Here is a 17,315-nt window from a genome sequence, read left to right as displayed (position 1 = left end):
GTTTTTATGGAGTATTTATTTAACCAAGTTTCATAATTTTAAAGTTCAACTAGATCGAATTTGAAGGGGAGTTTTAGCTACAATGGTAAAATTATTATTGTGTAATTTAAAAGTTATGAGTTTGAAGTTTTGAAAATAATCTCTTGCAAAGCAAGATAAAGTTTTTATAATAGACTTTTTTCAGGATCATGCATTGGAATGAACTTGTGCGCTTGGACTGCTTTTTAATTAGATCGAATTTGTTATGGTAATTAAAATTAAATTTAAAAGTATTAAAGACTTGTGAGAATAGTTTGAAAAGGCAGCAGTTTTGATGAGATAAATTTCTCTAATGGAACAAGATCATATATTTATTATATTACAATTCGTTTAGTATAATTTAGTCGTTGAGAATAAAATGATTGAGCTTTCAGAATTTGAGGCGTTTTAGGAAGATGTTTTGATAAACAAAGACAAAACATAAAAGAAAATTCACTTATTTTGTTACAATGGAAATATTAGCAAATTAATATTTGGGTAGAATCAAATTATCACTTTCTTTCTTTATCTTGTAAATTCTTTGTTTTTTCCCCTTAAATTGTAAAAAAATGTTGAGAAAATATCTAAATTTTGAAAGGAAAAAAAAACATTAGCACTTGTGTAGAATATACATTTGCAAATATATAGAGAAGTATGATGACCGCCCTGTGGGCTTACCGCAATCGTCCGGTCGAAAAAGAGGCCTAAAATTTTTAAAACAGCAAAATTTTCATCAAAATAATTGCCGGTGTACTTGCTTATTCTCACCGCGGTGCTCGCACCTAATAACTTGTAACATGTGCTCGTAAAATACACATTGCTGATGAAGAAGTATGATGACTAACAGGTGTGCTTACCGCCTTCGTCGGGTCCAAAAAGAACCCCAAAAATTTTAAAACGGTAAATATTTCCCCAAAATAATTTCCGGTGTAGTTGCTTATAATCACATGCGGTGGTCGCACCTAATATTTACAAACATATACATTACTTATGATGAAGTACGATGACTACCCGGTGTACTTACCGCCTTCCCATGGGTTCAAAAAGAGGCCCAAAATTTTTAAAACCGTTGAAATTTCCCTAAAATAATTACCGGTGTAGTTGCTTATACTCACAGGTGGTGCTCGCACCTAATACTTACGAGATTTACAAGGGTGCATATCGAACTCAGGTTTAATCAAGTTTTACAAATTCCTTTTTCATAATTGACTTAAATTTAAACAGATTAAATAAACTGACGATTCAAATGAGCTCGTAAATTTCCCCTTTATTTTTTAATACAGAAATTGCTTAATTTTTCCAAAAAAAATGTTGCAGAAAAAATATTAAAGAACAACAAACAATAATAACCATGGGTGATGCTTGCAATGAAGAGAGAGTGCGATGACCATAGGTGAACATACCGTCGCCGTCAAGATAGAAAAAAGGTCCGAAATTTTTTTAAACAGTCAAAATTTCTCCAAAATAATTACCGGTATAGTTTCTTATTCTCACCGACGGTGCTCGGCTCTTCGCTGGGTAAAATTGTACTTTTTTACAAAATTTTATTTAACCGGGTACATATCGTACTCAACTTTAATCAAGTTTCATAATTATTTATCATAATTGAATTTAAATTGAACGACAAATGAAACGTAGACGTAAAATGAACTCATTAAACATCGAAATTAAACTTTAAACAAAGTTTAGATTACAATGATTTATTTACAAAAACATTTCTTTAATGTCATAATTTAAAAGACAAAAATTTTATAATAAAGAAACAAAAATATTCTTTAAAATTATTATTCTCAAATGGAAAATAAAAAATTAGCAACTTCCATCTGCAGTTAAGTTCTACTGGATAATAAAATAAAATAAAATAATATGAAATCAAGTGATTTCTGTCAATATATTTTAAAATTAATTAACGAAATTTATTATTAAAAATTTGTTTAATCAATAAAAATGATAAGAGAAAAAAATATTTATAAATTAAAGGAAATCACAACAGCGAATTAAAATAATTGTCAAAAACACACTTGAGATTGACAAATTGTAGATCGTTGTATAATACTAAATGGATACATAAAATAGAATCCATACAATAAAAAAAACCCCAAATAATTGAAACAAAAAAAAATCTGCTTATAACAAACTACCAAATCATTTTAAATGATCAAGCTTATAGGCTTCAATTAGATCAACAAATCCAGGGTGCAAAATGTAGTGTACAAAGCAAGTTTCACATTTTGAGTTAATGGCAGATTTCTTTACTAGTGAACAAAAGCCATTTAATGATTGCAACATTGATCTGCTGATCTGTTTTATGTTTGTACTCTAAAATGAGAGGGTTTTTTTTATCCTTTCTATATTATTGAATAATTCTACAAGCATCTCATTTGCTCTTCATTTCAGGCTGGACTTTGTGATACCATTGCTTCTCCACAAACAATTCTCAGATTTTCATCTCTTGGTCTTCCACGGATGCCTAAGAGCACACCAAACTGTAGTGTACAATCACGAAAAAGGTGCGAGCTTGAGGCGCTGAGTTCGGGCAACAGTTTTCTTGCAACTCGAAAGCATCAGCAGGAGGTGATGCCCAGGTGGAAGTATATGGTTGAGAGCATGTTGAATTAAAGGGTGTCATCCATTTCGTCGGGAAGATATAGCTTCTCCATTGCCGCCTGTAGAACAAGCAGGGTTACAAAACAGTAAGGCTAATGTAAGGACTAGGCATTGATATCCTTGTGGGTGAGATTTTCTTTTAAAAAATGAAAAATATTAACTGATAAATGCTATTTTACATTGTTGAAAAGCATCGACATTGATGCGAAAAGCCCATGTGGTCAATAGCAACTAAGGGTTAGATATAACAAGCAAGAACAAGGGCAAAAGCATCCCAATATACCACCATCATGGTCGTTGCGGCAATGAGATCTATATGAAAGGAATGATGTTGATCCTTGCCGGTGATTGTCAAAAAAGACATTAACTAGTACATGCTATCTTATGGCATTAAAAGTATCCACATTTATACCAGAAGATAAAAGTAAAGAGCAAAAGCATGCTGAAGTACTGTGGGTGGTCTTCAACAATAACAAGAAAAGCATTCATAAGTAAATGCTATCTTACGCCATTAAAAAGCATTGACATATAATAGCGAAAGGTCATGTGGGGTTGATAACCAACAATGCTAGACATAACAAGCAAAAGAACATGGCAGACTACCGCCATCATGGAGGCTGCTACATTGGCATTGTAACCATTGGACATGGTGTTGATATCCTTGTGGGCATTCTTGAAAAATAAAAAATCATTCATACTCGTATAATAGCAAAACAAATGATGGCTTTTAGTACCTTAATGGTGGCGACGTCAGCAGCAGGAGGCTTCAAATCCAAGGCAAGGCCAAAGCATAACATTGCCTTTTCATGCATTTCAAGTCGTTTATAGATCTTACCCATCAATGCATACACACAACTTTCATGAGGTGCACTCTCCTTAAGCTGCTCCAACTCATTTAACGCTTCATCATAGCATTCAAGACTGACTAGTATAATGGCTTTCTGGTAAACAGGAAGTGGATTCTGCTTGTCAGCAGATATTGCCCTTTCAATCATTTCTAGTGCATCTTCATTTCTCTGATTGATTTTACCAAAACAGAAGTGAACAACAACGAAAGCTTAGTGCATGACAAATATAGTGACAGGCATAGGAAATTAAAAATGCATTTTTTTTCTAATTGGGCACCAGGTAATGGCACATCTAGAGCTTTTGTGACAACCAAAGCAAAGGTCAAGTACAAAGACCAATACACGAAGACAATTTTCTTAAGGGGGTTGGTAGCTAAGGTTTGGGGATATACCTGCAATGCATGTTGTGCCATCCCGAGATAACACATGAGAACTGAAGATCGTGGATTTATATTGTAAGCTTTATGGAGGTGATGTTCAGCGAACTTAAACTTCTCCTGCCGTAGGTATACCACCCCAAGTCCATACCAAGAATTATAATGCCTCTGGTCTATTTGAAGTGCACTTTGGTAGCATTTTATTCCGTTCTCAAAATCCTCCAACTCAACATACCTGTTAATTAGAAAAATGCAGTGAAGGTTAGAAAACAGGTTGCATACAAGTGGGAACTGGCAACTTCAACAAAGAAAAACAATGTTTTATCTGACAAAAAAAGAAATGGAAGAGGCAATAAGGTCACATACTCATGGCCACAAAGAGTGTGAGCGTACACAAATCTCAAGTCCAGTTGCACTGCACGTTGGAAAATTTTCAGTGCAGTCTCATGATCTTTCTGCAAGCTATAGCAGTTTCCCAATGCACACCTAAGGAACCATTGTATAAAAGGAACTTTGTTAGTGAAGGGTTCGTACCCTGATTTATGAGTGAACTCAATGTAAGACTATCTTGTGAGTAGTACCCTGATTTTTTGAATTATTTAAAAAGAAAAGTTTAAGTAGAATTTTCTTCCAATCTCTAATTCTTATGTAAATTTAAATATAGAAATCAAACAAACAACTTAGGACATCTCTACTTCATCTTAATATATTTTTCATTTTATCATATTTGCAGCGATACTCAATTATTTTGAATTTCCATGTATGACTTTATCCCTTTTCTTAGCACATATTCATTCAAACAATTTCTGAAGCACAAAATTTCCGAATTCATAATTTCGCCACAGGAGCAAATCAAAAATATTTGACTGTCAATTTTACACAAGAAATATGAGCACATTTAATCTTTCACCCAAATTACGAAATTAAAGAAATAAAAATTATAGCCATTGGAAAATTTTCTTTACTTCTCCAGCTGAACAAGTTGAGCATTTCTCTTGGAACAAAAATCTATCCAATGTCTAAGAGAACATCAACATAAACTAACATTTAAGTAATATATATTCCTTGCTAAAAATTAATACAACCACATAATGTGGAGCTTGAAAAGCATACCAAGCTTGAGGAGATAATCGGTCAACTGATATAAGCTCTTTAGCGAGGTAACTCAATTTCATTTCCTCCTTCATATGCTAGCAAAAGAGAATTAGGAGCATTAAATTGGCATTCAAAGGAAACTTATCAATTAAACTAAATCAAATTAACTTTAACGTAAGCTACCTTACCTAGTAACCAGTAATTCATAAGTGTTAACTTAATCAATTATGTCACAAGGGAAATATCAATATAAACATTTTTTAAATATTTTAATACTGACTGCATTTGTTTCTGCATCTGCTCGTGCATATGCACTATGCAGTAAGTTGACCACATACAGCCTAACAATTTGAAACTTTGGTAACAAATATTCTCTCATATTTTAGCTTAAAAAAATTGTTCTCACTAACTACATGGCAGATGGAATTATAGACAAATAGTATTGTGGAACTGCTTTAAGATTCATAGGCATGAAGTGCCAATTTATAACACTCATCTATAACTCATCCAACTTGCAATGATAAGGTAGAAAGTCAATGAATTCAAATCCCATAAAATAGGGTATACCAGCTTTTATTAAGTACACCCATCAAAACTTATCTGATCTACAAAATGTCCACTAGATTAAATTTGGTGGAAATGACCACGAATGCAATTTGTTTAGCTATATTCACAAAAAAAAAAAAACCTCATTACTCCATAAAATCCATAATCAAGATGAGGTATGAGAGGCATTTCATAAATATAAAGGTAACTTCTTGCAGAAACCTTGTCAAACTGAATCGAAGGTGACATATTGCAAACTGAGTGTAAACTTTGAGAGTGCAACAATAAAACTCATGCTATTCTTCAAAAGCAAAATGAAATTCTCCCTACACTAATAGGAGACCTCAACAAACATGACCGACTACATGAATATAGAGTGAGATAAAACACAAAAACGTTACCATATACAAAAGCTATTCATGAATTTACAAGACTTACATAAAGAACTGTTGAATAAATATCCATTGACTCCAGTATGGATGGTGATACTCGGCGTGCCAAATCAAAGAAGTGATCTGCCTCAAAATAGTTGACCAGTTCGAAATGAATTTTTCCAACCTGCATTGTTGAATTAGTAAGTAAATATATAATAAGAAAAGCATCAAATCTTAATCCAGGTATTACAATGTTGCTCAAGATGAAAAGAAAGAGAGTGAGCTAAGAGAAACAAAGTGTAGAGACAATAATATTAAAATTCCAAATGGAATCCATCACAATCCTTGTGTCTTGAAACACACAAAAAAAACAAAGTAGTTAAAAAATTCATAATGTTTTCCAAGACTAGTGACTATGCCTAGCCATTCCATAGACAATACAGCAATAGAGAACTTAAGCAATGGTGAGGAAAAAGCAGTCGGTTCCATTATCTGCTGCCATTATACTTTCTTCCAAAAACATAAGTTATCTGATTTCCATTCAGCAGAAACAAGCATATTGCAGATGAAGAAATTCACATTTTTTATCACATAAAATGTGAAAACTTAAGCAAAGAAGTTTTGAGTTTTAATAATTATATGCCAGACATTTTCATGCAAACCATCTTATACCAAAGAAAGCCATCTTATACCAAAGAAAGCCACCTGACCTGGGATAGCACCCATCCAGTATTGAATTGCTTTTCTGAAAGTTTCAGGTAAACGTCCAGTGCCTCCTGCTCACAGAACATAAAAGGTATTTAGGCGTGCAATCATGCAGAAGGTTTCTTTCTCATACTCCATCATACCTGACACCTATATGAACAGGAAAGCCGGTAGCCTTCTCCAAGAGTTCTCAGTAAGCATAATAGCTCCTGAGCACCATTAATCAATCTTGAATATTGTGCCAAGTCTCCAATTGCCTTGCCCTGTTCAAGGTATCTACTATCACCTGACATTGATGTAGGAGAAGAAGTTGTTGCCACATTCTCCATCTGGGAATCATCAAAAGCCTCAGATCGTCTCCCTAAACGTAATAGAAGATCAAACAAGGGCAGATAGAGTGGAGAATAATATGTTTCAATACCAGCGATGGCCACAACCAGTAAACAGACCTAGTCAAATCTGATTTAGATCATTTCCAGGAATAGCCTTCAGAATAAATCAGAAAATTTAATCTTGAAAAGCATATGCAAAGAAGATCTATGGAAAGTTATCTATAGATAAGGAAAATATCACAAACTTAGAAATGGGTCATGTCACAAAAAAATGACCATTAACAACCCCCACCCCACTTGACCATGTTGATGACCTCTTCATGTGCCAGTATGCTTTGTAGATTTCAAGCAGATGCACACTTGCTAGGTTATGTTTGTATATCGAAAATCAACTGAGTAGGATCAACTTTTATTTGACGACATAACATATAGTAAATAATAGGCAACGGAAAAAAGTTTTTGAATGTTGTGCTGGGATAGGAATCAAATATTTGAATTTTTCAAACTATCAGAGCCATGTTCAGGAACCCTTCCTATTAATCATAGTGAATTCAGGTTCATGCAGTTTTTAGTTAATGTTAATCATGTTCTAAATACCAAATTAATTATGATATACAAATATAAATGTGTACCTGATTATATAGGTGGATTTGGGGATGTATATTTAAATTCTAGTCATGTTTTAATTAAGTTGAATAATCATAAATAAGGGTAACCATGGCACTCGACTTTGTATTGTCCCAAGTCATTGCTACTGTTTTCTTCATTTAAAAGGGATTTTTTGTTTGCTCAGCTAATTTAACCAATTGTTGGTGTCATTAGGGATGTTAGCAACTGTCAAGAACTTGCATACGAAGAAACATTGGGACGAATCACCATGCGAACATTCTTCACCACAGCCATGTTGAGTTAACCACCAAAATCTCCTTCCATTAGTTGTAGTGCCAGTATGACCAATCAGCCTTTCAGGTCTCGACTCACTCTTTCAAGACCATGCAAATTACATCACTATGATGCACAATCTGTTGACTTGGAGCATCAGATCAGCTTGTGTCCTGTTAAGGAACTTCATTTCAAGTATACATTTGAAGTTGTCCACCATGACCACTTGAAGTGTGTCTTTTTCATCTCATACCCTGACTTTTTGAGACGACACCTCAACATGTCAGCATCATGTCAGCATTCTTAATGCTTTAAAGTTGGCAATTTTCACCAGACTGGGGTCTGCATATAAGTCAAGCCAAGTAATTTTGCATCCTATCTAGTGATTATCAATTGCTCCGAAGCATCCATTGCTCAAATCTTTTTGTCGAGATTGATGTATATAAATATTGACACTGTTTGTAAGTTTGTGTACCTTCATTCAACTCCAACTCCTCCCTTAGAACTTATAGCAATCAAATGGCTTCAACCATTGTCTCTAGTTGTGTCCATGTTGCTCTCAGAATGATTACAGAACTTTAAATCACTCTACTTTTGAAGATGAAGCTTCCTTCTTCTTGCCTTTGGAGCCATTCAACAAATTTGATAGATCCAACACCAAGGCATTATGGACAACGTCCTAAAAACATTTCCCAACCTTGTTGCTCCCCTACATAAGCAATCTGGACAAGAATCTGTGCTTTTAGAAGAATCCACCTTTTTCATCTTACGATTTTTCCTTGTCCACCTTCATAAGCACCAAATACTTTTGAAAAATAGGCATGTGATGATGGTGGAACGATGTAGCTTTGGCACTATAGCTCCTATGAGCAAATTCAATGTGTTTCTTTAATGTAATATTTACTCATCATCCAAACATTATAGCAAATACAACTTTGTTTAGCTCACAATTGCAATCCATCCATGAAGGAGAAGTACTGACTGATCTCTATCATTTTAGAGATGGCAAACAAGATTAGCAGGAACACCTTGCATACTCAGACAAATAATGATGCCTCAACTGACACTACTTTCACCAAATAATGAACTCCACAACATTGGGTAAAATTGGGATTTGAGCGCTGGCTTGATTGCTTCAGATCATTTCAGTTACAAATTCATAAATGTCCCTATTGGATCTCAAGTGTCAGGCATAACTTGGCATTGTAAAACAAGTGCATAGTTATAATTGATACTTTGGCTTCCTCACCTTCGAATTTTATTGCATGGAATTGTCAAAGGAGTTCTCTAAAACAACTCTAGTGAAGTTATATTAACATCTACAAAACACTACTACAACAACTAAGGACCATACAAGAAAGAGTGTTAGAATAGGACTTCACCTTCATCAAAATTTTCAGAGATCCAAGAATGTCCTTTCCTAAATGTCAAAGAACGTGATGATGTTGCATTCACTTTTGATGATGGTGATGATGAAGAAGAAAATCCTCCAAGGAACTTGGTAGAAGTGTGACCATTTCCATTTCCTATTACTTGAGTAGCATTTGAACTCGCAACAGCTATTGCTTCGGCTGACAGTCTTGTACTACGTCGTGGCACTGAATCAGAAAACAATCTCCCTGAAACCTGACAGACAATTCTTGCTTGGTTAGATAATCAAGTTTCAAATGTCTCATTAAGATAAAATGTTGACAAGAAGCCTAAGCAAAATGGCAATCAGATTTAAAGTTTAATCAGTTATCCAATATAAACGAACATCATAATGAGCAGAAAATTAATACATGGCATAACAATCAGAAAAACATTCTAAAGGTGTATGATGATGTCTAAACATTAAGGAGAAAGCAAAAGGTTAGAGTCTGAAGCATGAACCAAATACACACTAGTAGATTGAGTAAAGTGGAACAATGACTTCACTGTGTGGCCCGTGCAAACGATGATGTCAAAAAAATTAAATAATATATTCATGATATAAAAATTTATGATAATAATAATATACGATAGGAGAAATGATAATCACAATGACAACGACAGAAAAATAATGGCAACAAAGTACTAAAAGACAGTTCTAGGTAATAGGTAAAAGTGAGGGGCCTAAACAATCATCATTAAAATAATGTTAAAATGGGAAATATATATTAAATTAAGAATATCTAATATTCATGTGAGTATATAACATTCTAACTAAGAAAAGTGCAAAATCAACGAAAAAAAAACATTTGAAGTGTGTTTTAAGATTAAATAATCAAATATTAAAAAATAAATGTGGAAAAAAAAGGAGACATGAGAAGATGAAGATCACACCTAGGGAAGATAAAGAAGAAAAAATGGTCACAGATCAATGCAGGCGGTAAAGATCGGGTGAAAAAGGGAGGTGAAAGTCATGTGGGATTGCATGTTTAAGCGAACAAGGATTGGGTACGCTAACGGGGAGAATTAGGATTACTTTCTAATGTCAAACAAATAAGCAACTTATAGGAAAAATTCAATATATTTTTTCCTTACACTGGATTGCTTAGGCGAACTGCATAGGCCATTTAGGCCACTTAGGTGGTCAGCATGTCCCTTTTTTTAGAGGGTCATCTAATAGGGATTGTCTAAGGCAGTTAGCTAGGCTGCCTAGACAGTCACCTTTTAAAACAATGAATGACGATGAGAATGACAATAACCATAATACAAAAATGAGACTGAGAATGACAATGACAATAATTATATTATTGTTAATGTTAAGTGGAGAGTTCTAAACAACCTGCAGTCTTTTTTAGAGTTCTCATGCATGAAAAATATACTTGCATATGCAGAAATCAATCAGGCACTGATAAATCAACGAAACACATTTGGCTTGATTGGAAGTATGATTGATTGAGCCACTAGATAGAGTGACAGATGCATACTATTGTTATTCATGTATTTCAAAGTCAAGTAATAGAGTCAATTATCAAAAAAAAAAAAAGAAAAGAGTAACCTTTCGTAGTTTCCCCTCATCCAACACTTTCCTCCTAGGTGCTTGAACTGCTATATTATTCGACTTTGTAGAAACATCATTGCTGGCCACATTGAAGGAGACATGCACATTTCGACATAGAGGTGGAGGAGCTACTCCAGAAAGCTGTTAAATAAGGAACACACAATTTCATTTCCAGCCAAGTACAGAGGAGTAAGTCGACTATGATAAAGGGGAAAAAAATTGGTAATTCATTAGAACTACAAGTTGTGAACAACAAGCCATGTGATCTACTTGACAATTAAAAAAAATTGCCTGAAAAAGTGTCCTTTCTCTTACCTTGCCCATTGTACAAAAATCTATTTCAGTCTAGATCTTCCAAAATAATCTAACAGGCAATAACAAATAGGAAAGTTCTCAGAAAAATCAGTATGGCATTTGAAAATAGTGAATTGAAATTAAAAAAAGTTTGATTTTGAGATGATATGAATGTTGGTTCCATGTGAATAAAAGTGATGGATTATTTTCCATTGAGAACAAAATAATAAAATAACTATTAAAATAATAATATAGCAAAATGGAGAAACTCTGCGGCTACATTGAGTTGAATCCTTAATGGTTTCATCACTATTTGATGACAAATGCAGGATCCACAGTGAAATCCAAATTATGAAGGATCAACTTCCAAAAAATAGCCCATAGGGAACACAATAATCCTTTAAGCATTTTTTCAAAAGTTCCACATAGAAGTCGCCCTAATCATCAAGATTGTAAATTTGAGGTTCAGATTATAAATCATTTTGGTTAATCAATTTAACTAATTGTGAATCATATCACACTGTGAAACGTAAGGTTCATATAAGAATTATAAAATATGTTCAAAAATAATTCTACTTAGAACAATTTTGATATCTAAATGTATGTAAAATAATATAATATTTTAGTTAATAGCATAATATAGTAAATGTGTAAAAAATAATAGAATATGCTTAAATACAAAGAGTCTGCTGCCTGAGTGTCTTAGTATTTTGGGTTAGATTGAGATCTCTCTTTGGCTTTAACAATATCAAATAAGTTGATGTTGGTTTATAGCAAAAAAATATAAAGATCATGTCTAGCACTGATCACAATGTACAGCTTATTGTTTATTTCAATCCACTAGGAATTGAAATGAAATAAGCAAATTGAACTTCCTTATGAAATGCTTTTGACTTAGAGAAATCATTCTCATCCGATGAAAGACAAGTTAGACATGACATGACTTCTCTGTCACTAACATCTAGCCTTTATTGTCATTCCATTTATCAATGTGATAAGAATTTTTTTTCAACCATTGCTAGGTGTCAAGTTCACAATTAGTTATCATCAAGTCAGTCTGTCAACTTGATAAGATTATTTTTTTTCTATATCATGATCAAACTTTGAGATTTCACTATGTTTACCTTTATAATTCTATTGTATAATATAAAATATGTCATTTCTTTCTCTTTTATATTAATATGTTTTAGATTTATAATACATTGCATTTAATTTAATTTTTTGATGGGTTAGACTTGCTTTTAAATCCTTCAATTTAATTTTTAATATGATTTCTTTTTTATTCTTAGAATCATATAAAATAAGATTTGCATCAAATCATATTGAATCAAACCAAATCATCACAGTTCTTTTCATTTTCAATTCATATAAGTGAACCATATTATTTTATATGTGAATATCGTATGATACGAATTGTACAATTCTAACAACTATGCTAATCATCACTATCTAAAGGTTTCACAAAGGGAAAGATCACTTCAAATCCTTATTCACTGATTTCAATCCCTCTCCCTAAGCCCCGAAGGAAGCTATGTAAATGTGTTGTGAATGGAAAACTAAAACACCAAATGAAAGTCATCCAAGTGTGCACTACCATTTCTAAATATGCTTCTTGAACTTCAATATATCACAAACACATTGGCTTCAATTGTATCCAGATGATCTACCAAAAATAATATAAACTTACCTCCCAATTCTGATACCAAGAGTATACTTTGCTAAAAGCAAAAAAGAAAATGACGATGAATCTTTGCTCCCTTGACAAATAGTCAAAGGAATTGATGTTTTTTCAGAAACAGCAAAATGATTTTCCTAAGTTCAACCTTAATATTCTACACTTAAATGTGTTTAAAGCAATGATTCATATATTGTATCCACCTGAGTTGCTGCTGGAGGAGTGTTATATTGTGAAAATTTTGAAGACCCACTGTTACTGGCCGGCACTTTTGCAATCATTGCACTTAGCGGAAGAGAGGCTATCTCCCTTGTATTGTTTCCGAGGAGTTGCTTTGATTGCCTTGGAATTGAATCCACAGAAGTCATTGCCATATTAGAAGATAGGTTATAGAATTCACTGCCATTGCTTGCGTTAAGTGAACATGACTCAGATAAATATTGCTGCTGAATGCGTTGAGCAGCCATATCACTAAAGTAATCATTTGCCTCTTCTACGGCACCTGAAACCAATAATAATAATAAATAAGTTCATCAATAACATGCAACGGCGAAGCCTAAGTCAGAATCATTTAAGCAACAAAGAATATGGATTTAAGCAAAAACATAACAAAATGACTGATACTGACCCAGAACACACAGTTCATCATATGCGGCCCACAGTAGAGGATCTAAAGTCAAAGCCTGCATTAAGTGTTCAATAGCAAGGCCTCGTCTGCCCATGTACCTAAAAAAGAAGAAAATATCAAGACCTATATAAGCATAAAAATGGTTCAGTTAATTTGGATTAAAAAAAGCAATTACTTTAGAAACTTGTTAGTCATATGGCAAACAAAACAGAAAAAAAAATTTACTTGACACTAAAAAAGCTAGATATAAACAGTAAGAAAGTTGAGAGGAGAAAAAAAATCAAAATATAAATCCAAATAAACCTTTTTTGGCAAAAAATTTCTCATGTTACATGACATGACAACAAATTAACCATAATTGAACCCTTTAAATATAATCAGAAAACACTAGCCTCGGTACACGCAAGAAGCTACAAGTTTACATTGTTTGTAAGAGTTCAAAATAATTCAACAACCTATATATAAGTCCAAGAAGGTAATGGCCAGCTGCTCCATCTGGAACCTGCAGAGAGGAAGGTAAAGTAACTTGATGCTTTCTGTTTCAGCAATATTCACATGCAAAAGATAAAATAATATTGATCAAGATCGTCAACGTTAAAAACCAATTGAATAACTAGGAATACGATGATGCTAAATAAGAAAACATTATTCAGCATTTCTATAGGAAGGGGAAGTATCTCAATGTTTTATGTTTGGGCGAGATTCACATGTAGAAAATACCAAAAAAAACCTAGGCTTTCAAAACCAATTCGAATTAGTAAAATGATACCATAGAATGAGATTGAAGAAAAATCAGTTCTTTGTGTAACTGTGGTTGCTGAGAAACTAAAACCAAAAGAACCAGCCAATTATATTCTTCACCAAGATTTCAGTGATATGGTCTTGTTCTAGATGGATATTGAGAGTTCAGCACAATCACAGAATAAGCTGAACATCACCAATGACGTTAGCTAGCTTTGCCAAATTTTTTATGCATCCAGCTACTCAAATTTATTTAACTCGTGTAAGGAGATGGATATACTAGTATTGGTTTTCCATCCTGATAATTCAATTAGCCCCAGCGCGTAAGTTCTTCAATCATTCAAAACATAAGTAGCGCACATGTAGAATTACCATGAAGAAGAAATAAATAGGTCAGCTTGATGGCCAGATGGGCGTTCTGCTTTCATAAAGAAGAACAACTAATATTACCCTACTAATTCAGTATTTCTCTCATTCAGTTTCCACAATTATAGGTTTCACAAGCCTAGATCCTTTTGAAGGAAGAAACATCTCTAAATTATCTAGCTATGGCAGAGGGTGTTGACAATTGTACGCTATTGTTGTTTTCAATGTTCATCAGTACATTTAGATGAGTCTACACAGTGATATCTAGACTCAATAATACTTTGGTGAAAAGAACAAATCCTGAATTTAATCTAGGTATCATAGTACGATAACAATCTAGATAACATGGAAGTGAACTTCATCCCAATAATTCAGCAGAATGAAATGAATACATGCCTCAGCATTTGGTTCATTAGCTGGACATAGTGCTGCTTCAGCTTCTTGTAGAAGATTCATCTGGAAACATGACATTGCAAACAAGTAGCGGGAATGTGGCATGCTTGTGCCTGGGTATATGGAAACCAAAAGGAGAATGTAATTAACCAATCTGTAGAGCATAGAAGGCAAAAACAAACCAAATGAAGAGAAGAGGTGTTTATTAGAGAATAACAGTACATGGAATCTACTAGGAGCAGTGATACCTAGCTTAGCATAGTTTACTAAATAATTAGCACTGCATGCAGCTAACATTATTTAAGTGAAGTATCATCCAAATCAATAGAGTCCATGCAGAGCACATTACATCCATTAACATCCTGAAACAAAATATTCATGTAATTTTCTGCATCATTTTCTAGACTGCATTACCTTTCAGTATTTGGTAGGCACAATATGCTTTTCCATTTTGTAAGTAACAAGTTGCCAGGAGCTGCAAATTGATCTGCAATAAACAGCCCCATCACGAAAGCATAAGTGAAAGTAAGCAACATGGGTTCAAAATCTTCCAATTAAAAACTTGAACCAAAAGAATTGGATCATAATGATGAGCTATGTTAAGGTGAATTGTTTGTAGAGATAGAATAACCACAAACTCCTCAAAATAGAAATCACATACGCACAGCTATAATAACTACATAGGAAACCTAAAAGAACCAGTCCCGATCAAATAAGTGTAGATTAAGAGCTAAAACATTCACTACATTCCAGCTGGAAAAATAGATGTCATTCCCATTTCATCAATACAAAGAGAAAAGCTAACAAATTTAGCTGCAATGCACGTGCAATTCATGACTGGTAATTTGCACTGCAACGACTATTATGATTAACTACCAAAAGAAGGAACAAATGGATTAATGTATAATCAAATGAATACGGACAGATTCAAACCCGGAAGCAATCCTAAGAACACGTGAGAAATGGTTCAAAGCGCTAAAGTTGCAGAAATAACAACTTGAATACCAGTTGCAAATAACACGAGAAATAACGACCGACCGACCAATAGCCAGAGATCCAGACCACAAAAAGAAGAAAGAAGGAAATGCCCAAATCGGACCTCGGTAGGGAACTCGGCGCAGAGGCGCTCGCAGAGGAAGATAGCGTTGCGGTACATGAAGAAGCGAAGGCTGTTCTGCACGCGATCCACCATTAGGGTTTCCATCGCCGCTCGTCACCTTCTCCTTCGCTGCACTTCCGGGAGGAGGGGGCTGGAGGGAGGCGACGGAGGGGGGAAGGCCGGAAGGGCCGACAGCAGATCGGGCGGCGCCGGTGGAGGAGGAGGCGGATCGGAGAGCGATCGATGGGAATGAGAGGAAGGGAGGGTTTTAGATTGGTGGGAGGTGGAATTCGAGGGTTTGATTTTGACGGTGTCGATTTCGAAACCAGATTTAAATTTGTTTGATTTTGAGCGACCGATAAACCATGCTTAATTCGACGCACGCTCAACACCTTCAAATCATACGCGTTCGTTTGAGCCGAGGACCTGAGACACGTGGAAGTATGCTATTGGTCCAAAAAATATGGTATCGGTGCGTATTTAACTAGTTCGTTATTTCTCATCAAGATCGAAGCATTAAATTGTTCTCAGCCTGATAAAGCGTTATTATTTGTCTCTGAGTACAACTGAATTGGTTACGACAGAATAAAATTATTAAAGAGGGTAAAAGTTTGAATCTCAACAAAGCTGAGATAATACCCTCTTCAACTATCATAGCTTCACATATAATTGTGGGGTCAGCCTTTTACTCAATTACAGCAAGAATTCTTGTATCACAATTGTTCTTGTCTAAGATCGTCTCAAGATGAGTCATTGAATAGCTAACTTTTATGTTAATAAAGTTGTTGAAACTCAAGTATAGCTAAATGACTGAAGATCCTATAAAATTTGAAAGAGAAAGAGGGTTAGAGTGGAAGGACAGAAGCCTTCTGACTTAGCCACTTCGACACATAAGTTAGATCGTTGGTCGAAAGTTAGGAAGAAAAATAAGAGATGAGAGTAGATAGATGTAAAGAATGGTGTCTACATACTTTGGCTTGTGAAAACAAATTCCTTTTATATAATATAATATGAGGGAGATATCACATCCGCAGTAGAAAAAATATTTTATCGTTGTAGAGGAATGATCTCATCACTCATGTCTCGCACTATAAAAGATAATGCTATATTAATCACACATTAAGTTACACATGCTGTTTCGCGTGTTATGTGTTATGTCATCCCACGTGTTATGTCAATCCACGTGTTATTTAGGTTGCTATTAAGCAGGCTAAGATGGTTGGATTGAAGAGTTTAGCATGCTAAGTGGAAAGTGTCAGGTCAGTGAAACTAAGCCAACTAGTTAAGAGTGTCAATTCGACAAGGTTAAATCAATCAGGGAGTCAACTTTCGTCGAGAAGATTGATGAGTTAGTCCTCGTAAGAAAG

The 17,315-nt window shown here is 34.3% G+C and overlaps 1 protein-coding gene across 1 annotated transcript; it reads right to left on the bottom strand.

Annotated features, from left to right (window-relative positions):
* Positions 1–2,175: 2,175 nt before the first annotated feature.
* Positions 2,176–16,226, bottom strand: LOC141816309 (cell division cycle protein 27 homolog B-like). Its single transcript, XM_074704114.1, has 16 exons — positions 15,949–16,226; positions 15,264–15,336; positions 14,853–14,962; positions 13,805–13,851; positions 13,350–13,447; positions 12,925–13,223; positions 10,750–10,893; positions 9,167–9,410; positions 6,714–6,931; positions 6,576–6,641; positions 5,930–6,049; positions 4,964–5,040; positions 4,217–4,336; positions 3,866–4,085; positions 3,360–3,641; positions 2,176–2,684 (listed from the first exon to the last, which is right to left on the bottom strand). Exons 1-16 carry the CDS (start codon positions 16,051–16,053, stop codon positions 2,634–2,636), a joined length of 2,274 nt encoding a protein of 757 aa, XP_074560215.1. The 5' UTR covers positions 16,054–16,226; the 3' UTR covers positions 2,176–2,633.
* Positions 16,227–17,315: the final 1,089 nt, after the last annotated feature.

Source organism: Curcuma longa, unplaced genomic scaffold, assembly GCF_044706935.1.
Source record: "Curcuma longa cultivar G26 ecotype Majalengka, Jawa Barat unplaced genomic scaffold, ITB_CL_G26_1.1 contig_16014, whole genome shotgun sequence".
NCBI lineage: Eukaryota > Viridiplantae > Streptophyta > Magnoliopsida > Zingiberales > Zingiberaceae > Curcuma > Curcuma longa.
Note: the sequence above shows the minus strand (reverse complement) of the source record. Positions and strands in the feature narration are given on the sequence as shown.

Coding starts and splice junctions, on each gene's coding strand:
- LOC141816309 (XM_074704114.1), bottom strand. CDS start 16,053: ATGGAAACCCTAATGGTGGATCGCGTGCAGAACAGCCTTCGCTTCTTC. Junction 6,050..6,575: donor CTGGATGGGTGCTATCCCAG/GTCAGGTGGCTT, acceptor TCAACAATGCAG/GTTGGAAAAATTCATTTCGA. Junction 5,041..5,929: donor TTTATTCAACAGTTCTTTAT/GTAAGTCTTGTA, acceptor CTCTTTTGCTAG/CATATGAAGGAGGAAATGAA.